The sequence below is a fragment of the Ovis canadensis genome, chromosome Y, assembly GCF_042477335.2.
Source record: "Ovis canadensis isolate MfBH-ARS-UI-01 breed Bighorn chromosome Y, ARS-UI_OviCan_v2, whole genome shotgun sequence".
NCBI lineage: Eukaryota > Metazoa > Chordata > Mammalia > Artiodactyla > Bovidae > Ovis > Ovis canadensis.
In genome coordinates, this window is record NC_091271.1 from 3,015,411 (window position 1) to 3,039,753 (window position 24,343).

Below are 24,343 nucleotides of genomic sequence, written 5' to 3' on the forward strand. Positions count from 1 at the left end.
GGTACAGCATAGGGAATAAAGCCTATATTTTATAGCTATAAGTGGAGTACATAAAAATTACAATCACTATATGGTACATCTCTAACTTATATAATTTGGTACATCAACTATATATCAATTTCAAAACAAAAAAATACAGACTTCTCTGAGGGATGCCCTGACAACGAATTCCTGGTAAAGAAGCCACATATTAATCTTTTAAACCAGATTATACTGTCTTTAGTTTTAGGGTATAAGTTTAAACTGGCCTTTCAGTGCTAAATAAATAACACAAGAGTTGGGGCTATGAGTCTTGGACTGTTTGTCCCAGATATTAAAGAATATAAGTATCAGTGTCTTTGAAATACCTCGTATGTTCTCTAATTTCTCATTTAATGTGAAGGGAATTGTCCACATCAATGCTTCCCTTAAAATTTATCTCTTTATAAAAACCACAGGTTATAAAATAAGCTCACCTGCCAACCAGGATATCAGAAGATGATGTCTATGTAACTAAGATCTTGTGATTAACCATAGTTTGATTATTATGTATTCTGCCAAGAGATCCATCCTATAAGAAGAGGGATGAATTCACAACCTCTCCAACACCTGGGGCGCCCTCAGCTTCTGTAGAAGAAGGACCACAAGAGTCACAAGATGAAGGCTGGGTTCCTGACTCTTCTCCTTGGTCTGGTTTGTGCTGCCCAGGAAGCTCCAGCTGAGCTAGACCCCTCACAGGTACCCAAATTTAGCTGATCTGGGAGAACGTCTTTGTTGGTCTGTGAGTGTGTGTGTGTGTGTGTGTGTGTGTGTGTGTGTGTGTGTGTGTGTGTGTGAGAGAGAGAGAGAGAGAGAGAGAGAGAGAGAGAGAGAGAGAGAGAGAGCCTTGTTTATATGTATGACCAGATTGTGTAGACGTGCCATGGTCCACCTATCTACATGAGAATATATAAAACCCTGTATCTTTCTGCTCTTTGCATTTCTCCCTACCCTCCAATTACTTGTCTCTACGTGAAAAAATAAAAGAAAAAAGCCTACCATGCTATATTTTAGAGATCAATGAGCTGCCATGGTCTTTAATGTTGCTCTTTTAGCTATTTTAAGAGACTCAAACTCTATGCTTTCTGCTTGAATATGAATGATTATTTCATTTCATGTTATTCTGCAAGGCAGGGGGTAGAATCCTACTTTGTTTAATAAGATTGAATTTTTTTTCTCTTCTGAGGTAAATGCAGAGGCAATGATTGTATTGGGTATTGGTGAGAATCCAGTGAAAAGACTGAGTGATATTTATGGAGACCTTCTATCTTAGATTACAGGAGACTGGCGCAGCATTCTTACAGCTGCAGATAATAAGGAGAAGATTGAGGAAGAAGGCCCCCTGAGGGCATACGTCCGTCGGCTTGAATGTATTGATAGCTGTTCCTCACTATCCATTAAATTTTATGCCAAGTAAGCAAAATCTGCCCAAACTGAAAACAATGAGACTGCTGACTTCTGACATGGGGTCCGGTCGACAATGTGCAGTGAACGGTGTGAGTCATGGTTGTGAAGATGAGTGTGTGAACTCTATCGATGGGAGGGTGCCCTCAAGCTCTGGGGAACAGATGATGACAAAGGAACCTCTTGTCTGTTTGCTTCTCAGGTTTCCCAAGCAATGCACATTCCTCAATGTAGTTGCAGAGAGAGAAGGGGATGGTTATCAAGTAGGATGTGAGTATTCGAGCTCTGCCAATGTGTGTGTCTTTCCAACTATGACAGTTGCTCAGCTGTGTCCGACTATTTCTGACCCCATGGACTCTAGCCCACCAGGCTCCTCTGTCCATGGGGTGCTGCAGGCAGAACACTAGAATGGGTTGTCATTTCCTCCTCCAGGGCATCTTCCTGACCCAGGGATTGAGCTCAAGTCTCCTGCATCTCCAGCAATGGCAAGCGCATTCTTTATTGCTGAGCCACCTGAGAAACCCCTTATTTAACTGTCAAGATCAAATTTTCTTTAGCTAAAGAAATCCTTTAAACATGAAGAGTTCTTTTTCAGCATGTTGAAGAAGTAGAACCTGATTCACTTAAATCTCACAGATAAGTATGAGAATAGCTAAAATTACAGCAAAAACTTTCACACTAAGTTTTACCTAATTTGAAACCAAAACGGGCACTGGCACAGACCTCTATCTCTATAGTTTCAATACTAGAAAGAAACCTCAAATACCAATATTGTAATGTTAAATAATGAAAAATACCTATTTGATTTTCATGGGGAAAACGTACAGTGGAACATTCTAATCTTGGTCAGAGGCATTTTTTTTTTTATCTGTGGATATTGGACATAGGACCTAATTAGGAAACATTTCAGAGTATTTATCTCTAACATTTGGCAATACTTTCATTTATACCTCTCTGATTACCTCTATACCAGAAGGTCACTTTGTTTTATCTGTTAAGTTTTATTTTCACATGATTTCCTTAAATTCACAGGATATCTTTGTAATCATGACTGTACTTGTGAATTTGGTCAAAAAAAATCCTGAAACTCTCACAGTCAGCTCTGGTGAATTCATATGAGATGACTGAGGTCCAACTCCTACTATAGTTGCGATACGCAACTTTGCTATTGTTCACAGACTGTTTGGTCTAGAAGACTGGAAGTCGTTACTGTCTTAAGATGAGGGGTGTGTGGAGAAAGCCTTCCAAGCTCACTAACTGTTCCCGCAGGTTCTAACCACAGACCACAGGAAATGCCAGGGAGATGGTGGCATCTCACGAGCAGAGTGAGGACTGATGATAAACGTGAAGAATGTGACATGGCCAAATGTAAAGACGTTAATCACACTGAGATTTGATTTTTTTTTCCCTGTCACAGATATGGGTTCAAACTCTTTCTTTTCTTTTTTTTTTTTTAGTTTTTTATTTTTTAAATTTTAAAATCTTTAATTCTTACATGTATTCCCAACCATGAACCCCCCTCCCACCTCCCTCCCCATAACATCTTTCTGGGTCATCCCCATGCACCAGCCCCAAGCATGCTGCATCCTGTGTCAGACATAGACTGGCGATTCAATTCACATGATAGTATACATGTTAGAATGTCATTCTCCCAAATCATCCCACCCTCTCCCTCTCCCTCTGAGTCTAAAAGTCCGTTATACACATCTGTGTCTCTTTCCCTGTCTTGCATACAGGGTCTTCATTGCCATCTTCCTAAATTCCATATATATGTGTTAGTATACTGTATTGGTGTTTTTCTTTCTGGCTTACTTCACTCTGTATAATCGGCTCCAGTTTCATCCATCTCATCAGAACTGATTCAAATGAATTCTTTTTAACGGCTGAGTAATACTCCATTGTGTATATGTGCCACAGCTTTCTTATCCATTCATCTGCTGATGGACATCTAGGTTGTTTCCACGTCCTGGCTATTATAGACAGTGCTGCGATGAACATTGGGGTACATGTGTCTCTTTCAATTCTGGTTTCCTCGGTGTGTATGCCCAGCAGTGGGATTGCTGGGTCATAAGGTAGTTCTATTTGCAATTTTTTAAGGAATCTCCACACTGTTCTCCATAGTGGCTGTACTAGTTTGCATTCCCACCAATAGTGTAGGAGGGTTCCCTTTTCTCCACACCCTCTCCAGCAATTATTGCTTGCAGATTTTTGGATCGCAGCCATTCTGACTGGTGTGAAGTGGTACCTCATTGTGGTTTTGATTTGCATTTCTCTAATAATGAGTGAAGTTGAGCATCTTTTCATGTGTTTGTTAGCCATCCGTATGTCTTCTTTGGAGAAATGTCTATTTAGTTCTTTGGCCCATTTTTTGATTGGGTCGTTTATTTTTCTGGAATTGAGCTGCATAAGTTGCTTGTATATTTTTGAGATTAGTTGTTTGTCAGTTGCTTCATTTGCTATTATTTTCTCCCATTCAGAAGGCTGTCTTTTCACCTTGCTTATATTTTCCTTTGTTGTGCAGAAGCTTTTAATTTTAATTAGATCCCATTTGTTTATTTTTGCTTTTATTTCCAGAATTCTGGGAGGTGGATCATAGAGGATCCTGCTGTGATTTATGTCTGAGAGTGTTTTGCCTATGTTCTCCTCTAGGAGTTTTATAGTGTCTGATCTTACATTTAGATCTTTAATCCATTTTGAGTTTATTTTTGTGTGCGGTGTTAGAAAGTGATCTAGTTTCATTCTTTTACAAGTGGTTGACCAGTTTTCCCAGCACCACTTGTTAAAGAGATTGTCTTTACTCCATTGTATATTCTTGCCTCCTTTGTCAAAGATAAGGTGTCCGTATGTGTGTGGATTTATCTCTGGGCTTTCTATTTTGTTCCATTGATCTATATGTCTGTCTTTGTGCCAGTACCATACTGTCTTGATGACTGTGGCTTTGTAGTAGAGCCTGAAGTCAGGCAAGTTGATTCCTCCAGTTCCATTCTTCTTTCTCAAGATTGCTTTGGCTATTCGAGGTTTTTTGTATTTCCATACAAATCTTGAAATTATTTGTTCTAGTTCTGTGAAAAATGTGGCTGGTAGCTTGATAGGGATTGCATTGAATTTGTAAATTGCTTTGGGTAGTATACTCATTTTCACTATATTGATTCTTCCAATCCATGAACATGGTATATTTCTCCATCTATTAGTGTCCTCTTTGATTTCTTTCATCAGTGTTTTATAGTTTTCTATATATAGGTCTTTAGTTTCTTTAGGTAGATATATTCCTAAGTATTTTATTCTTTTCGTTGCAATGGTGAATGGAATTGTTTCCTTAATTTCTTTTTCTACTTTCTCATTATTCGTGTATAGGAATGCAAGGGATTTCTGTGTGTTGATTTTATATCCTGCAACTTTACTATATTCATTGATTAGCTCTAGTAATTTTCTGGTGGAGTCTTTAGGGTTTTCCATGTAGAGGATCATGTCATCTGCAAACAGTGAGAGTTTTACTTCTTCTTTTCCAATTTGGATTCCTTTTATTTCTTTTTCTGCTCTGATTGCTGTGGCCAAAACTTCCAGAACTATGTTGAATAGTAGCGGTGAAAGTGGACACCCTTGTCTTGTTCCTGACTTTAGGGGAAATGCTTTCAATTTTTCACCATTGAGGATAATGTTTGCTGTGGGTTTGTCGTAGATAGCTTTTATTATGTTGAGGTATGTTCCTTCTATTCCTGCTTTCTGGAGAGTTTTTATCATAAATGGATGTTGAATTTTGTCAAAGGCCTTCTCTGCATCTATTGAGATAATCATATGGTTTTTATTTTTCAATTTGTTAATGTGGTGAATTACATTGATTGATTTGCGGATATTGAAGAATCCTTGCATCCCTGGGATAAAGCCCACTTGGTCATGGTGTATGATCTTTTTAATGTGTTGTTGGATTCTGATTGCTAGAATTTTGTTGAGGATTTTTGCATCTATGTTCATCAGAGATATTGGCCTGTAGTTTTCTTTTTTTGTGACATCTTTGTCAGGTTTTGGTATTAGGGTGATGGTGGCCTCATAGAATGAGTTTGGAAGTTTACCTTCCTCTGCAATTTTCTGGAAGAGTTTGAGGAGGATAGGTGTTAGCTCTTCTCGAAATTCTTGGTAGAATTCAGCTGTGAAGCCGTCTGGACCTGGGCTTTTGTTTGCTGGAAGATTTCTGATTACAGTATCAATTTCCGTGCTTGTGATGGGTCTGTTAAGATTTTCTATTTCTTCCTGGTTCAGTTTTGGAAAATTGTACTTTTCTAAGAATTTGTCCATTTCTTCCACGTTGTCCATTTAAGTATGAAAGGGGAAATCAACAATAACACAATAATAGTGGGAGACTTTAATACCCCACTCACACCTATGGACAGATCAACTAAACAGAAAATTAACAAAGAAACGCAAACTTTAAATGATACATTAGATCAGTTAGACCTAATTGATATCTATAGGACATTTCACCCCAAAACAATGAATTTCACCTTTTTTTCAAGTGCTCATGGAACCTTCTCCAGGATAGATCACATCCTGGGCCATAAATCTAAACTTGATAAGTTCAAAAAAATCGAAATCATTCCAAGCATCTTTTCTGACCATAATGCATTAAGATTAGATCTCAAGTACAGGAGAAAAACTATTAAAAATTCCAACATATGGAGGTTGAACAACACACTTCTGAATAACCAACAAATCACAGAAGAAATCAAAAAAGAAAACAAAATATACATAGAAACGAATGAAAATGAAAACACAACAACCCAAAACCTGTGGGACACTATAAAAGCAGTGCTAAGAGGAAAGTTCATAGCAATACAGGCATACCTCAAGAAACTAGAAAAAAGTCAAATAAATAACCTAACTCTACAACTAAAGCAACTAGAAAAGGAAGAGTTGGAGAACCCCAGAGTTAGTAGAAGGAAAGAAATCTTAAAAATTAGGGCAGAAATAAATGCAAAAGAAACAAAAGAGACCATAGCAAAAATCAACAAAGCCAAAAGCTGGTTCTTTGAAAGGATAAATAAAATTGACAAACCATTAGCCAGACTCATCAAGAAGCAAAGAGAGAAAAATCAAATCAATAAAATTAGAAATGAAAATGGAGAGATCACAACAGACAACACAGAAATACAAAGGATCATAAGAGACTACGATCTTGTTGCATTTCAAAGGACTCTCAAGAGTCTTCTCCAAAACCACAGTTCAAAAGTATCAATTCCTCGGCACTCAGCTTTCTTTTTAGTCCAACTCTCACATCCATACATGACTACTGGAAAAACAATAGCCTTGACTACATGGACCTTTGTTGGCAAACTAATGTCTATGCTTTTTTATGTTGTCTAGGTTGGTCATAACTTTTCTTCCAAGGAGTAAGCAGTGTTTAATTTCATGGCTGCAGGCATCATGTACAGTGATTTTGGAGATCAATCAATAAATAAAATCTGTCGCTCTTTCCATTGTTTCCCAATCTTTTTGCAATGAAGTAATGGGACAAGATGCCATGATCTTAGTATTCTGAATGCTGAGTTTTAAGGCAACTTTTTCACTCTCTTTCACTTTCATCAAGAGGCTCTTTAGTTCTTGTCACTTTCTGACATAAGGGTGTATATGCCAATAAAATGGACAACTTGGAAGAAATGGACAAATTCTTAGAAAAGTATAACTTTCCAAAACTGAACCGGGAAGAAATAGAAAATCTTAACAGACCCATCACAAGCACAGAAATCAAAATTGTAATCAGAAGTCTTCCAGCAAACAAAAGCCCAGGACCAGAAAAGTGAAAGTGAAGTCACTCAGTCGTGTCGGACTCTTTGCAGCCCCATGGACTGTAGCCTACCAGGCTCCTCCCTCCATGGGATTCTACAGGCGAAAGTACTGGAGTGGGTTGCCATTTCCTTCTGCAGGGGATCTTCCCAACCCAGGACCAGATGGCTTCACAACTGAATTCTACCACAAATTTAGAGAAGAGCTAACACATATCCTACTCAAACACTTCCAGAAAATTGCAGAGGAAGGTAAACTTCCAAACTCATTCTATGAGGCCACCGTCACCCTAATACCAAAGCCAGACAAATATGCCACACAAAAAAAGAAAACTATAGGCCAATATTACTGTTGAACATAGATGCAAAAATCCTTAACACAATCCTAGCAAACAGAATCCAACAACATATTAAAAAGATCACACATCATGACCAAGTGGCCTTTATCCCAGGGATGCAAGGATTCTTCAATATTTGCAAATCAATCAATGTAATTCACCACATTAATAAACTGAAAAATAAAAGCCATATGTTTATCTCAATAGATGCAGAGAAGGCCTTTGACAAAATTCAACATCCATTTATGATAAAAACCCTCCAGCAAGCAGGCATAGAAGGAACACACTTCAACATAATAAAAGCCATAATTGATAAACCTGCAGCAAACATTATCCTCAATGGTGAAAAATTGAAAGCATTTTCCCTAAAGACAGGAACAAGACAAAGGTCCCCACTCTCACCATTACTACTCAACATAGTTTGGGAAGTTTTAACTATGGCAATCAGAGAAGAAAAAGAAATAAAAGGAATCCAGATTGGAAAAGAAGAAATAAAACTCTCACTGTTTGCAGATGACATGATCCTCTACATAGGAAACCCTAAAGACTCTACCAGAAAATTACTAGAGCTAATCAATGAATATAGTAAAGTTGCAGGATATAAAATAAACACACAGAAATCCCTTGCATTCCTACACACTAACAATGAGAAAACAGAACGAGAAATTAAGGAAACAATTCCATTCACCATCGCAACGAAAAGAATAAAATACTTAGGAATAAATTTACCTGAGAAAACAAAAGGTCTATATATAGAAAGTTATAAAACACTGATGAAAGAAATCAAAGAGGACACAAATAGATGGAGAAATATACCATGTCCATGGATTGGGAGAATCAAGATTGTGAAAATGAGTATGCTTCTCAAAGAGATCTATAGATTCAATGCAATCCCTATCAAGCTACCAACGGTATTTTTCACAGAGCTCTAACAAATAATTTCACAATTTGTATGGAAATACAAAAAACCTCGAGTAGCCAAAGCAATCTTGAGAAAGAGGAATGGAACTGGAGGAATCAACCTGCCTGACTTCCGGTTAAACTAGAAAGCAACAGTCATCAAGATGGTATGGTAGTGGCACAAAGACAGAAACATAGATCAGTGGAACAAAATAGAAAGCCCAGAGATAAACCCACTCACCTACGGACACCTTATCTTTGACAAAAGAGGCAAGAATATACAATGGAGTAAAGACAATCTCTTTTACAAGTGGTGCTGGGAAAACTGGTCAACCACTTGTAAAAGAATGAAACCAGGACACTTTCTAACAGCATACACAAAAATAAACTCAAAGTGGATTAAAGAACTAAATGTAAGACCAGAAACTTATAAAACTCCTAGAGGAAAACATAGGCAAAACAGTCTCTGACGTAAATCATAGAAGGATCCTTTATGATTCACCTCCCAGAGTAATAGAAATAAAAGCAAACATAAACAAATGGGACCTAATTAAACTTAAAATCTTTTGTACAATGAAGGAAACTATGAGCAAGGTGAAAAGAATGCCTTCAGCATGGGAGAAAATAATAGCAAATAAAGCAATTGACAAACAATTAATCTCAAAAATATATGAGCAACTCCTGCAGCTCAACTCCAGAAAAATAGACGGCCCAATCAAAAAATGGGCCAGAGATCTAAACAGACATTTCTCCAGAGAAGACACACAGATGTTTGTTTGGTTCAACACACACTTGAAAAGATGCTCAACATCACTCATTATCAGAGAAATGCAAATCAAAACCACAATGAGGTACCATCTCACGTCAGTCAGAATGGCTGCTATCAAAATGTCTGCAAGCAATAAATGCTGGAGAGGGTGTGGAGAAAAAGGAACCTTCTTACACTGTTGGTGGGAATGCAAACTAGCACAGCCACTGTGGAGAACAGTGTGGAGACTCCTTTAAAAATTGGAAATAGAACTGCCTTATGACCCAGCAATCCCACTGCTGGGCATACACACTGAGGAAACCAGAATTGAAAGAGACATGTGTACCCCAGTGTTCACTGCAGCACTGTTTACAATAGCCAGGACATGGAAGCAACCTAGATGTCCATCAGCACACGAATGGATAAGAACGCTGTGGTACATATACACAATAGAATATTACTCAGCTATTAAAGAGAATGCATTTGAATCAGTTCTAATGAGGTGGATGAAACTGGAGCCTATTATACAGAGTGAAGTCAGTCAGAAAGAAAGAGAGCAATACAGTATAGTAAAGCATATATATGGAATTTAGGAAGATGGTAACGATGATCCTATATGCAAGACAGCAAAAGAGACACAGACATAAAGAACAGACTTTTAAAAAATTATTATTTCTAAATTAGATTTTGCCACACATTGACATGAATCAGCCATGGGTGTACATGTGTTCCCCATCCTGAGTATATTAACGGATATATATATGGAATTTAGAACAATAGTAATGATGAATCACTGCAGATGGTGACTGCAGCCATGAAATTAAAAAACACTTACTTCCTTGGAAGAAAAGTTATAACCCACCTAGATAGCATATTGAAAAGCAGAGACATTACTTTGCCAACAAAGTTCTGTCTAGTCAAGGCTATGGTTTTTCCAGTGATTATGCATGGATGTGAGAGTTGGACTGTGAAGAAAGCTGAGCATTGAAGAATTGATGCTTTTGAACTGTGGTGTTGGAGAAGACTCTTGAGAGTCCCTTGGACTGCAAGGAAATCCAACCAGTCCATTCTAAAGGAGATGAGCCCTGGGTGTTCTTTGGAAGGAATGATGCTAAAGCTGAAACTCCAGTACTTTGGCCACTCTTGCGAAGAGTTGCTCTTTGGAAAAGACTCTGATGTTGGGAATGATTGCGAGCAGGAAGAGAAGGGGACGACACAGGATGAGATGGCTGGATGGCACCACTGACTCGATGGACATGAGTCTGAGTGAACTCCGGGAGATGGTGATGGACAGGGAGGCCTGGTGTGCTGTGATTCATGGGGTTGCAAATAGTCAGACATGAGTGAGCGACTGAACTGAACTGAACTGAACTGAATGATGGCCCTATATGCAAGACAGAGAATGAGACGCAGATGTACAAAATAGTCTTTTGGGCTCTGTGGGAGAAAGCGAGGGTGGGATGATTTGAAAGAACAGGTTTGAAACATGTATATTTCCATATGTGAAACAGATCGCCAGTCCAGGTTCCATGCATGAGACAGGCTGCTCAGGGCTGGTGGACTGGGATGACTCAGAGGGATGGGATGGGGAGGGAGGTGAGAGGGATGGTCAGGATGGCAAACAACATGTACACCCATGGCTGATTCATGTCAATGTATGGCAAAAACCACCACAATATTGTAAAGCAATTAGCCTCCAGTTAAAATAAATTAAGAAAAAGATGAAGAAACTCTATATACTTAACAAAAACAAGACTAGGAGCTTGACTGTGGCTTAGATCATGAACTCCTTATTGCAAAATTGAGACTTACATTAAAGAAGGTAGCTGATGATTAAGTGTACCTTAATCAGTCATCAAGTGTACCTTTAAGTGTACCTAAAACAATCATAGTTACACAGTTCAGACCACCAGTGACCAATTTCAAAATGGGTGTTGAAGGTACCTGTGCTGTTTCTTCATGGAGCCCCCTCCATCTGTCTATAGAGATCTTACCCACTGAGTATCACTAGTTGAGATAGACAGCCTTTGAACAGAAGTCCAACCTTCCCCCGGTAGTTGGCACCTGAATGAAAGCAGACTTTACTTTCAAAAAGGTGGATTCTTGGTTGGCTTTTGAAGGGTGGGCAGCAGGATCCCACTGTTGGTAACAACATCACCCATGCTACTGAGGGAAAAATTTATGCATTGTCATCCTCAATGACCAGACACAACCCCCTCCCCACCCCAATGAGGATATAATATCAGGAAGGATAAAGGGACATGTCAGTGAACCCAGGGGCTGGCTGGATGGCAGAATGACTGACATGCCTGTCCACACTGCCTCTGCGGGATTCAATATGATTCAGTGGTATTTGCAGAGCATTGGGTTCAGGTCTCAGGAAGTGTTTTAATGATTGTGACAAAGAAGAAAGCATTTGTGTTGGAGATGAATGCAGTCATGGCTGGGACCTGTGAGTCTGCTAAACTCAGATTTAGCAGATTTGGTTCACTTTTGTGTCAGGACCCAGCAACTCCATTGTGTGATATTTGACAGGAAACCGATGGACCGTTTTGGAATATTTCATTGGATCTCTGGGATAAATGTATCTCATTTTTCTAAAAAAGCCATCTGATAGAATCCCTAGTGGATTCATTTCCTCATTTTTCTAGCAGACTCTACCATTCTGTGGCACTGACTCATGTCACATGGAGTCTGAATTTTCTGTGTGAACACATGTCTGCTCCAGCGTTCTTCACGTGAGGTGCTGAGGTTACATGTCCAACATTTTGCTACCACATGGACTGTAGTCCACCAGGCTACTCTGTCCATGGGGATTTTCCAGGCAAGAATACTGGACTGGGATGTTATGCCCTCCCCCAGGGTATCTTTCCATCCCAGTGATCAAACCCAGGTCTCCCACATTGCAGGCAGATTCTTTCCTGTCTGAGCCACCAGCAAATCTCTAATATAAAGTATACATGTACTTTTCTCCATAGCATAAAAATACTGATCATATGAACAGATCTACCTTGTACTGGGTAATCTACAATATATGCCAACACCTCGATGTGATTAACTTCTTTCCTTTTCAATTGAATGTGTCTTATTCTTCACACGCTATCTTCTGTCTTCCTTCTGATGGTGAACTCTGTCTCAATGACATTTCCAGTGGTGTGTTTTTAGAACTAGCTATGACAGCTTGAAGTAGGAAAGCTTTCTCCACACACCCCTCTCCTGAAGATAATTAAGACTTCCAATGTTCTAGACTGAGCAGTCTGTGAAGGACAGCAAAGTTGCTTATTGCATCCATAGTAGGTGTTGAAGCTCAACCATCTCATACCAGCTCACAAGAACTGACTGTTAAATTTTTCAGAATTTTGTGACCCGGTTCACACATACAGTCATGGTGAGAAAGGAATTCTAAAAATGTAAATGAATCATATTACAAGTTTGTGCATCAACCAGAATTATTTCCTAGGACAAGAGGTCATAAAAGAGGTACCGATTAGTCTATTGTAAAGTGTTGACATATATACTCCTTAATGATTGCATATTAGATCCTGTGGCTGCATGTCCACAGTTGAAATTAAAATAAATGCATCAGACCAAGATTAGAGTGCTCTGTTATACCTTTTTTTTCCCCAAGAAAATAAAGCAGATGGACATTTGATCACTGAATTGAATATTACAGTATTGATATTAAGATTTGAGAATATTTTTGCTGTTATTTTCAGCTACTGAGATATAAGTCCGTGTTAATTCCCCTTTTGAATTATGTATTGATATTCATATTTGAGAATTGTTCATCATTATTTTAAATTATAGAGATAGAAGTCTATGGTAAAGTTGCTTTCAAATTATGTAAAATTTAATTTGAAAGTTTGACTCTTATTTTAACTGTCCTCATCTTTGGGCTTTAAACTAATCATGTTCTACTTACTAAACTTGCTAGCGAAGAACTATTGTTTATTTATTTTAGGTACTAAACTGAATTTGTTTATTTCTTTTTCTTCTCCAACATCACAGTTCATTTTTTTAAATATAAATTTATTCATTTTAATTGGAGGCTAATTACAATATTGTATTGAACTTTTAATATTTAAAGAATTTCTTGAATTAAAGCACGTTTGATCATGTAGGTCAAATAAAAAGATAGGAAAAAAATTCACGGAGTCATTGTAATCTTAATTAGCTTTACACAGTTCTCCATGCCCAGGGAACACGAGGCGTCAACGTTCTGGGGATTCTTCTCAGATACCGTCAAAGGCCACGTTCCAACCTTGGATCTCATCCTGGTGTTTTGGGACAGAACTGATTGCTGAAAAATTAAATGGCTTTTCCAAGATTGCATTGGTAATGAGTAGAGGAGATAGTCCACCAATCCAGACATCTAGTTGTTTCGTATGGAACCAAGACTATCCATCTGAACACGTTCCAAGGTTGTGGGAATACATTGGAAAAGCTCAACACTACATTTTGTGACATAACGCATCTCCTTCTTGTCTCTTTGCCACTTCTGTGAATAACAGGCATGTCCTGTCAACCCTGAAAAGGCAACAGACAAAACATTCCTTCCTCACCAGCCATTCCCCAGGGCTTGAAGACACCCTTTCGAGAATAGAGTTCACATACTCAACGTCACAGCCATGACCCACACGTTTCACTCACATTGGAGACCAGACCCCATTCAGAAGTTCACAGTCTCCTTGTTTGCAGTTGGGTCCGATTGTGCTTACTTGACATAAAATGTAAAGGAGATGCATTTGCAGCAGTTGATACATTTTGATCTGATGATAGTAACCTCTCAGTGGGCCCCCTTCCACAATCTTGTTATCTCTGGCCATGTAAATGGTATGCCAGTCTCCAGTAATCAAAGAAGGAAAGTCTCTATAAACGTCAGTTAATTTCGTCTCTGGTTACTTACCAATACACAGCAATATATCTGCTTCTGTATTGTCCATTGTAAAGGAGATCAGCCCTGGTATTTCTTTGGAGGGAATGATGCTAAAGCTGAACCTCCAATGCTTTGGCCACCTCATGCAAGGAGTTGACTCATTGGAAAAGACTGATGCTGGGAGGGATTGGGGGCAGGAGGAGAAGGGGACGACAGAGGATGAGCTGGCTAGATGGCATCACTGACTCAATGGACATGAGTTTGAGTGAACTTTTGGTGATGGACAGGGGGGCCTGGCGTGCTGCAGTTCATGAGGTTGCAAAGAGTTGGACACGACTGAGCGACTGAACTGAACTGAACTTATCACAGAGGAGAAGCAAATTGAGTCTTATTAAGCAAAGAAGTGTTCTACCCCCTACTTTGCCAAATAACATGAAATGAAATTGTGATTCACATTTGCGTAGACAGCATAGCATTCAGAGTTTTTTGAAACAGTGAAAACAACATCAGTAATGACCGTGACATTTCATAACTCTCTGAATGATAGCATGTTAAGATTTTTTCTTTTATGAAAAGAAAATGAAAGAGTGGATACATAGAGGGCTTTATAGCTAGAGATATTATGCTCATGCAAATACGTGGACCAAGGTATCCATAGAGTATGTCCTCCATACAAACAAGAATATCTCTGTCACATGCACACACCAACACAACCTCACACACACAGACACAGACACAGACAGACAGACAGACAGACAGACAGACAGACACACACACACACACATACACACACTCAAACAAGCAAGACCTCCTAGCAGATCAGCTCATTCTGGGTACATGTGAGGGGTCTATCTCAGCTGGAGTTTCCTGGGCAGCGCAAACCAGGACAAGGATAAGAGTCAGTAACAGAACGTTTATCTTGTGACTCACATGGTCCTTCTTCCAGAGAAGGTGAGAGTGTGCTGCCTGTTGGATAGGCTGTGAATTGGTTCCACTTTTTATAGGATATGTCTCTTGGCTCAGTACATAATGATCAAGCAATGATTAATCACAAGGCCTTGGTTGCATAGCCATAATCTTCTGACAGCTTGGTTGGCAGCTGAGCTCTTTTAGTATTCTGTGCTTCTTATAGTGATATTAATTTTAAGAGAAGCTACAGTGGGTCTAGATGTTGTGCCTTCAGAGTAAATAAGAAATCACAGAACTCAAGAGCTATTTCAAAGACAGTGATTTTTATATTCTTTTCTGTCCTCAGATTTCAAAATGGGACAAACAGCCCACATCAAATATCCTCAACTCCTATCTTATTTCTTTCATGTTGAAGAGGCCTGTTTAAGCTTATTTCGGTGGCTCAGAGGGTAAAGCGTCTGTCTACAATGCGGGAGACCCGGGTTCGACCCGTGGGTTGGGAAGATCCCCTGGAGAAGGAAATAGCAATCCACTCCAGTACTCTTGCCTGGAAAATCCCATGGACAGAGGAGCCCGGTAGGCTACAGTCCATGGGGTCGCAAAGAGTCAGACACGACTGAGCGACTTCACTTTCACTTTCTAAAACCAAAGATGGCACTGTCTGGTTTAAGAAGATAAATCTGTGGTGTCTCTACCAGGAGTCATTTATCAGGGCATTCTTCAGAGGGGTATTATTGATGTACAGTTTTGTTGTTGTTGTTATTATGGGGTATGATGTAGATACTCACCATTTTATTTCTCTTTCTAATGTTATAAAAATATTGGCTTTTTTATTCCCTATGTTATACAGTATATTTTTGTACATTATTTATTTTCTACATAGTAGCTTGTACCTCTTACTGCACACCTTCTGTCTTAACCCAGCACTTTCCACCACCCCACTCATCACCACTGGTTTGTTCTCTCTGTGCCTGCTCCTTTTTTGTTATATTCAAAAGCTCGTTTCCTTTTTTTTTCAATTCCACATATGAGTGATATCATACAGTACCTGTCTTTCTGCATCTGACTAATCTCACTTAGCATAATGCCCTCCAAGTCCATCCATGCTGTTGCAAATTTCTCATTTTTATGGTTGCCAAATGGTCCACTGATTTGTGTATGATACACACAGATGTGTGTGTGTGTGTGTATACACCCACCCACACATACATATATATACATATGCACAGGTATTCCACTGATTTGTGTATGATACACACACATATACGCATAAACATATATACACCTATATATGTATTTACAGGTGCACAAATATTCCATGTATTTGTGTATGGATACACATAGATACGTGTGTCTGTATATACATATATATATATATGCACAAGTATTCCACTGTATTTGTGTATGATGCACACACATATGTGTGTCTGTGTGTGTATATATATATATATATATATATATATACACACATATACACATACATTTTGTGGCTTCTTTGGGCTCCTCAGGTGGCACTAAATGTAAAGAATCCACCTGCCAATGCAAGAGATGGGTGCAGATTCGATCCCTGAGTTGGGACGATCCCCTGGAGAAGGAAGTGGCAACCCACTGCAGCATTCTTGCCTGGAGAATCCCATGGACAGAGGGATCTGGCGATCTGCGGTCCCTGGGGTCACAAGTGTTGGACAGGACTTACTGCATAAACCATCATTACCATGCCCTCTGTATATTTTTATTTAAATTTAATGAAATATTTTCAACAGGAGCAAATTCTCATCTTCTACCCTACTCAAGGATCCTTCGCAAATTCATCATTATGATTTCATTTTGCCTTTAGTACATCACCTAGTCGGACCACAGCGGATCAGATTGCTCTTTTACATGTAGGCCTGACACTGAGATTCAGGCTCCTCCAACCATCATCCTGTCCATCCATGAATCAGGCAAACTAGATGAAAGAAACCAAGGGCATTCGCTCTCTAAATGACACTCACTTGGGCAGTTTGCTCCCATGATGTCACCAGCACTATGATGTTCATGTTCATAATAAAGTTACTTTCACAGCATCATTTTTTAGGGTTTTCCAAATTTGCTGGCATATTGAGTGCAGCACTTTCACAGCATCATCTTTTAGGGTTTGAAATGGTTCAACTGGAATTCCATCAGCTCCACTAGCTTTGTTCATAGTGATGCTTCCTAAGGCCCACTTGACTTCACATTCCAGGATGTCTGGCTCTAGGTGAGTGATCACACCATTGTGATTATCTGAGTCGTGAAGATCTTTTTTTGTACAGTTCTTCTGTATATTCTTGCCACCTCATCTTAATATCTTCTATTTCTGTTAGGTCCATACCATTTATTTCACTTATTGTGCCCATCTTGGCATGAAATATTCCCTTGGTATCTCTAATTTTCTTAAAGAAATCTCTAGTCTTTCCCATTCTAATGCTTTCCTCTGTCTTTACATTGATCGCTGAGGAAGCCTTTCTTATCTCTCCTTTCTATTCTTTGGAACTCTGCATTCAAATGGGTATATCTTTCCTTTTCTCCTCTGCTTTTGACTCCTCTTCTTTTCATAGCTATTTGTAAGGCCTCTTCAGAGAGCAGTTTTGCTTTTTTGCATTTCTTTTTCTTGGGGGTGATCTTGCTCCCTGTCTCTTGTACAATGTCATGAACCTCTGTCCATAGTTCATCAGGTAGGCCCTTAAATCTGTTTCTCACTTTCACTGTATAATCATAAGGGATTTGATTTAGGTCATACCTGAATGATCTAGTGGTTTCTCCTACTTTCTTTAATTTAAGTCTGAATTTGTCAATAAAGAGTTCATGATCTGAGCCACAGTCAGCTCCCAGTCTTGTTTTTGCTGACTGTATAGAGCTTCTCCATCTTTGGCTGCAAAGAATATAATCAATCTGATTTTGGTGTTGGCCATCTGGTGATGTCCATGTGTAGAGTCTTCTCTTGTGTTGTTGGAAGAGGGTGTTTGCTCTGACCAGTGCATTCTCTTGGCAGAACTCTATTACCCTGCTTCATTCTGTACCATAGGACAATTTGCCTTTTACTCCAGGTTGTTCTTGTCTTCCTACTTTTGCATTCCAGTCACCTATAATGAAAAGGACATCTTTTGGGGGTTGTTAGTTCTAGAAGGTCTTGTAGGTCTTCCTAAAACTGTTCCACTTCAGCTTCTTCAGCATTGGTGCTCGCAGCATAGCCTTGGATTACCGTGATACTGAATGGTTTACCTTGGAAATGAACAGAGATCATTCTGTCGTTTTTGAGACTGCATCCAAGTACTGCATTTTGGACTCTTTTGTTGACTATGATGGCTACTCCATTTCTTCTAAGGGATTCTTGCCCACAGTGGTAGATATAATGATCGTCTGATTTAAATTCACCCATTCCAGTACATTTTAGTTCACTGATTCCTAAAATGTCAATGCTCACTCTTGCCATCTCCTGTTTGATCATTGCCAATTTGCCTTGATTCATGGACCTGACATTCCAAGTTCCTATGCAATATTGCTCTTTACAGCATCGGACCTTGCTTCCATCACCAGTCACATCCACCACTGGGTGTTGTTTTTGCTTTGGCTCCGTCTCTTCATTCTTTCTGGACTTATTTCTCCACTGATCTCCAGTAGCATATTGGGCACCTACCGACCTGGGGAGTTCCTCTTTCAGTGTCCTATCTTCTTGCCTTTTCATACTGTTCATGGGGTTCTCAAGGCAAGAATACTGAAGTGGTTTGCCATTGCCTTCTCCAGTGGACCCCATTTTGTCAGAACTCTCCCCCATGACCCGTCCATCCTGGGTGGCCCCACATGGCATGGCTCACCGTTTCATTCAGTTAGACAAGGCTGTGGTCCATGTGATCAGATTGGTTTGTTTTCTGTGATTGGGGTTTTCAGTCTATCCTCTGATGGAGAAAGAGAAGAAGCTTATGGAAGCTTCCTAATGGGAGAGAATGACTGAGCAGGGAAACTGAGTCTTGCTCTGATGGGAGGACCATGCTCAGTAAATCTTTAATCCAATTTTCTGTTGATGGGTTGAGCTGTGTTCCCTCCCTGCTATTTACTTTGGGGCCAAACTATGGTGGAGATAATGAAGATAACGGTGACCTCCCTGAAAATATCCCAGGCATGTACTGCCACAGTCCATGCCCCCAACCCTGCAGCAGGCCACCACCAACCCACACCTTCACCAGAGATTCCTGGACACCCACAGGCGAGTCTACTGGGGGTCACTTCCTTTCTCCTGGGTCCTAGGGCACAAGGTTCTGAAGTGCCCTCCAAGGGTCTATTCCCCAGTCCTGTGTGAGTTCTGGCAGCTCTATAGTGGGGTTAATGGTGACCTCCTCCAAGAGGACTTATGCCATACCCACACCCAGAGCCCCTGTCCCTGCAGCAGACCACTGTCAACCCGTACCTCCACAGGAGATGCTCAAACACAGTTCTGTCTCAGACTCTGTGGCGTCCCTGGTCCTGGTGCACACAAGGTTTGTTTGAGCCCCCTGAGTGTCTCTGGCAGGAACAGAGTTTGATTTTAAATGCTAATTTGCCCTTCCTACCATCTTGCTGGGGCTTCTCCTTTGCCTTTGGGCATGGAATATCTCCTCACAGTGCTCCAGTGTCTACCATTTTACTGAGTTCTTTTCTCCGTGCGTCTGTGTGGCACTGGAGCAGCAAGCTGTCGAGAGGAGATACCCTACATCCAAGGTCAGGAGTGGAGCCTGCCCTTCGCTGGAGCAGCCATGAAGAGATATCCCACGTCCAAGGTCAGGAGCGGTGGCTGCACTTCGCTGGACTGGCCACAACAAATTGTGGAAAATTCTTCAAGAGATGGGAATACCAGACCACCTGACCTGCCTCCTGAGAAACCTGTATGCAGGTCAGGAAGCAACAGTTAGAACTGGACATGGAACAACAGACTGGTTGGTTCCAAACCGGGAAAGGAGTCCGTCAAGGCTGTATATTGTCACCCTGCTCATTTAACTTATATGTAGAGTACTTCATGAGAAACACTGGGCTGGAAGAAGCACAAGCTGGAATCAAAACTTCCAAGAGAAACATCAGTAACCTCAGATATGCAGATGACACCACCCTTATGGCAGAAAGTGAAGAAGAACTAAAAAGCCTCTTGATGAAAGTGAAAGAGGAGAGTGAAAAAGTTGGCTTAAAACTCAACGTTCAGAAAACTAAGATCATGGCATCTGGTCCCACTGCTTCATGGGAAATAGATAGGGAAACATTGGAAATAGTGAGAGACTTTATTTTTTGGGGCTCCAAAATCACTGCAGATGGTGACTGCAGCCATGAAATTAAAAGACGCTTGCTCCTTTGAAGAAAAGTTATGACCAGCCTAGACAGCATATTAAAAAAGCAGAGAGACTTCTTTGCCAACAGAGGTCCAGCTACTCAAAGCTATGGTTTTTCCACTAGTCATGTATGGATGTGAGAGTTGGATTTTAAAGAAAGCTGAGTGTTGAAAAATTGATGCTTTTGAACTATGGTGATGGAGAAGACTCTTGAGTGTCCTTTGGACTGCTGGAGATCCAACCTGTCCACCCTACAGGAAATCAGTCCTAAACGTTCATTGGAAGGACTGAAGCTGAAGCTGAAACTCCAGTCCTCTGCCCACCTGATGTGAAGAAGTGACTCACTAGAAAAGACCCTGATGCTGGGAAAGATTGAAGGCAGGAGGAGAAGGGGATGACAGAGGATGAGATGGTTGGATGGCATCACTGTCTCAATGGACTTGAGTTTGAGTGAACTCCAGGAGTTGCTTTCACTATTCTAACTGCAGGTCTTTCTCTGAGAATTTTCTAAGCTGTTTTAGCGGTGTGTCTCCGTGGTCACACTTCTTATAACCTTTGCTAAGTTCTTTTTTTTTTTAAACGCACGGTGGGTGTTAGTTGCTGTGCTCTGCATTTCTCTATTTGTGGGTTGAGGGCTTCTCCTGGTGATGGTTCTCTTGCTGGGGCTCTGGAGCACAAGCATATCCGATGCAGCACATAGACTTGGTTTCCTCCAGCGTGTGGGATCTTCCAGGATCAGGAATTTAATCCACATCGCCCGCACTGGCAGATGGATTGCAAAGCACTGGACCCCTAGGAAAGTGCCTCTGGTCAGCTTTTTTTTTTTTTCCCCTGCAGTTAAGCCAGCACAGCTTCATTCTTTCTGGGGTCATTAGTAGGTGTCCTCCACTCTTCCCCAGTAGCAATATTGGACACCTTCTGACATGGTAAGGGGACGGCTCATTTTTCAGTGTCATATCTTTGTGCTTTTTTTATACAGTTCATGCCAAATTCACGGCAAGCATCCTGGAGTGGCTGGCCACTCCCTCCTCCAGTGGCTCACATTCTGTCACAACTCTCCGCTATGGCACGTCTTTCTTGGGTGGCCCTATATGAAACTGCTCATAGCCTTACTGAGCTATGCATACGCCTTTGCCACACATCTCTGGAGAAGGGAATGGCAAACCCCGCTGGTATTCTTGCCATGAAGAGTATGAAAAGGCAAAAAGATGTGACAGTGAACGATGAACTTCCCAGGTCGGTAGGTGCCCAGTATGCTACTGGGGAAGAGTGGAGGAATAACTCCAGAAAGAATGGAAACACAGAGCCAAAGAGAAGGCAGCACCCAGGTGTGGATGCGCCTGGAATGGAAGTGAAATTCGATGCTGCTGTAAAGAATAAAATTGCATAAGAATCTGGAATGTTAAATCCAAGCATCAAGGTAAAATGCAAGTGGTCAAACAGTAAATGAAAAGAGTGGACATTGACATTTTAGGAATCAGTGAACTAAAATGGACCAGAATAGGTGAATTTAATTCAAATTAATTAATTAATTAAATTTTATTAATTAATTAATATTAATTAATTAAATACTGTGGGCAAGAATACTGCCCACAGTATTTATTGGGGACAAGAATACTGCGGGCAAGAATACCTTAGACAATATGGAGTAGCCCTCATAGTCAACAAAAGAGTCTGAAACGCAGTACTGGGGTGCAGTCTCAAACATGACAGGATGATCTCTGTTCGTTTCAAAGGCAAACCATTCAGTCTCACAGTAATCTAAATCTCTGCCTCAACCTCTAATGCAGAAGAACTTGAACAGTTCTACGATGCCCTAAAAGACTGTCTAGAACTAACACTGAGAAAGATGTCTTTTTCCTTATAGGGGACTGGAATGCTAAAGTAGGCAGTCAAGAGGTCCTAGGAGTAACAGGCAAGTTTGACTTTAGAGTACAAAATGAAGGAGGGCCAAGGCTAACAGAATTTAGCCAAGAGAACGCACTGGTCATAGCAAACAGCCTCTTCCAACAACACAAGAGGCGACTCTACACAGGACATCACTAGGTGGTCAATACAAAATGATATTGGTTATATTCTTTGCCACACGAGGCAGTGATCCATGCAGGCGGCATAGACTAGTAGTCAACCACTAATGTTCCATGTTCTTTGAACAGTTCAAGTGATCAGGACTAATATCTTATCCTTGGAGAGCTTCGTATGGGTGTAACATGCACTCAAAGTGCTTGTAGCTTACAGTAAGCCCTGGGTGACCAGGGCTCTATTCCGTCTTTCCTGCCCCTCCGTTAGCTTTTCAGGTGGACACAACCCAGGAATTGCACTGAGGTCTCCTGCATTGCAGGCAGATTCTTTAGCAGCTGTAATTCTTTCCTGTGGTTTTCATGAACCTCGGGCAAATGAGATGGTTAGATAACATTACTGAGTCACTGGACATGCTTTGAGCAAACTCCAGGAGACAGTGGAGGACAGAGGAGCCTGGTGTGCTGGAGTCCATGGAGTCGCAGTGAGCCAGGCAGGACTTAGTGACTGAACAACGATATTCAAGAGATGGCGGAGAAAATGATTTGGACTTTTCACCTGGCACATTAATCTCATCATGCATGCTACCAAGGGAAAAACACATGCTTTTTCCTTCTCAGAGAGCAGACATAGCCGCCAACTTCTGCCAATGTGGATAGTAATAGCAGCAAGGTAAAGCTACCTGTCAGAGAGCCCGTGGGGTGGGCTGGATGCACAGTGATTGACATACCTTACTATATGCCTCTGAAGGATCAGTAGGAACAAGGGGTTATTTTCAGAGCATTGGGTTCAGGTGTCAGGCATCCTTTAAGTGATTTTGACAAAAAATAGAGTGGATGCAGTGTAGATGGCTTCCCTGGTGGCTCAGACGGTAACGTGTCTGCCTACAATGTGGGAGACCCAGGCTCGATCCCTGAGTCAGGAAGATCCCCTGGAGAAGGAAATGGCAACCCACTCCAGTACTCTCGCCTGGAAAATCCCATGGACGGAGGAGCCTGGGGTTGCAAAGAGTGGGACACGACTGAGCGACTTCAATTTCATGTGGTGTAGATAAATGCAGTCAAGGACAGGACCTGTGAGTCTGTTATACTCAAATTTAAACCTTGGTTCATTTTGGTGTCAGAACCCAGCAACGCCAATATGTCATATGTGGCAGGAATACCGCTCACCATCCCGAAATATTTCATTGCCTCTCCACGATAAGTGTATCTAATGTTTTAAAAGCCATCTGATTGAACCTCCGGTGGATAGATTTGTTCATTATTCTAGTAGACAACCTCTGAATTCTCTGTGTGAACACACACCTGCCGTAGTGTCTTTAATATAAGATGTATACGCACTTCTGTCCTTAGTATGAAAATACGGATAATATGAATATGACTAGTTTGCATAGCAGAGAAGGCGATGGCACCCCACTCCAATACTCTTGCCTGAAAAATCCCATCAACAGAGGAGCCTGGTAGGCTGTGGTCCATGGGGTCGTGAAGAGTCGGACATGACTGAGTGAATTCCCTTTCTCTTTTCATTTTCATCCATTGGAGAAGGAAATGGCAACCCACTCCAGTGTTCTTGCCTGGAGAATCCCGGGGAGGGGGGAGCCTGGTGGGCTGCTGTCTATGGGGTCACACAGAGTTGGACAAGACTGAAGTGACTTTGTAGTAGCAGCAGCAGCAGTTTGCATAGAATAAGCTACAGTACATACCGAGGGCATAAGTCACTTTTGTGGTCAAAAACTCCATCAAAGTTTTCAGCATAGAGTACCAACATGTTGTCTGACACAGGAATCAGCTCGGAAAAAATTTTTTACCCATGTCTGTGACAAAAAAAAAAAAAAAAAAGAAATTGAAACCTAAGTATTATTGACTTCTTTCCTCTTCAGTTGGACTTTTCCTATTCTTCACATGCTATCTTCAGTCTTCCTTCCCATGGTGAACTCTGTTACACTGACATTTCTAGAGGCTGTGGTTGCTAGAATGAGTTAAGACAGCTAGTGAACTAGGAAAGCTTTTTCTGCATACCCTTCTTCTGACTTCCAGTCT

The 24,343-nt window shown here is 40.7% G+C and overlaps 1 protein-coding gene across 1 annotated transcript in view; it reads left to right on the forward strand.

The window, feature by feature from the left end:
- Positions 1–636: 636 nt before the first annotated feature.
- The window catches only part of LOC138431265 (allergen Bos d 2-like), a 62,691-nt gene continuing 38,984 nt past the window's right edge, over positions 637–24,343 (forward strand). Inside the window, exon 1 of the mRNA XM_069573390.1 lies at positions 637–717. Coding sequence (XP_069429491.1) covers positions 637–717 — 81 coding nt within the window. The remainder of the gene's footprint in view (positions 718–24,343) is intronic.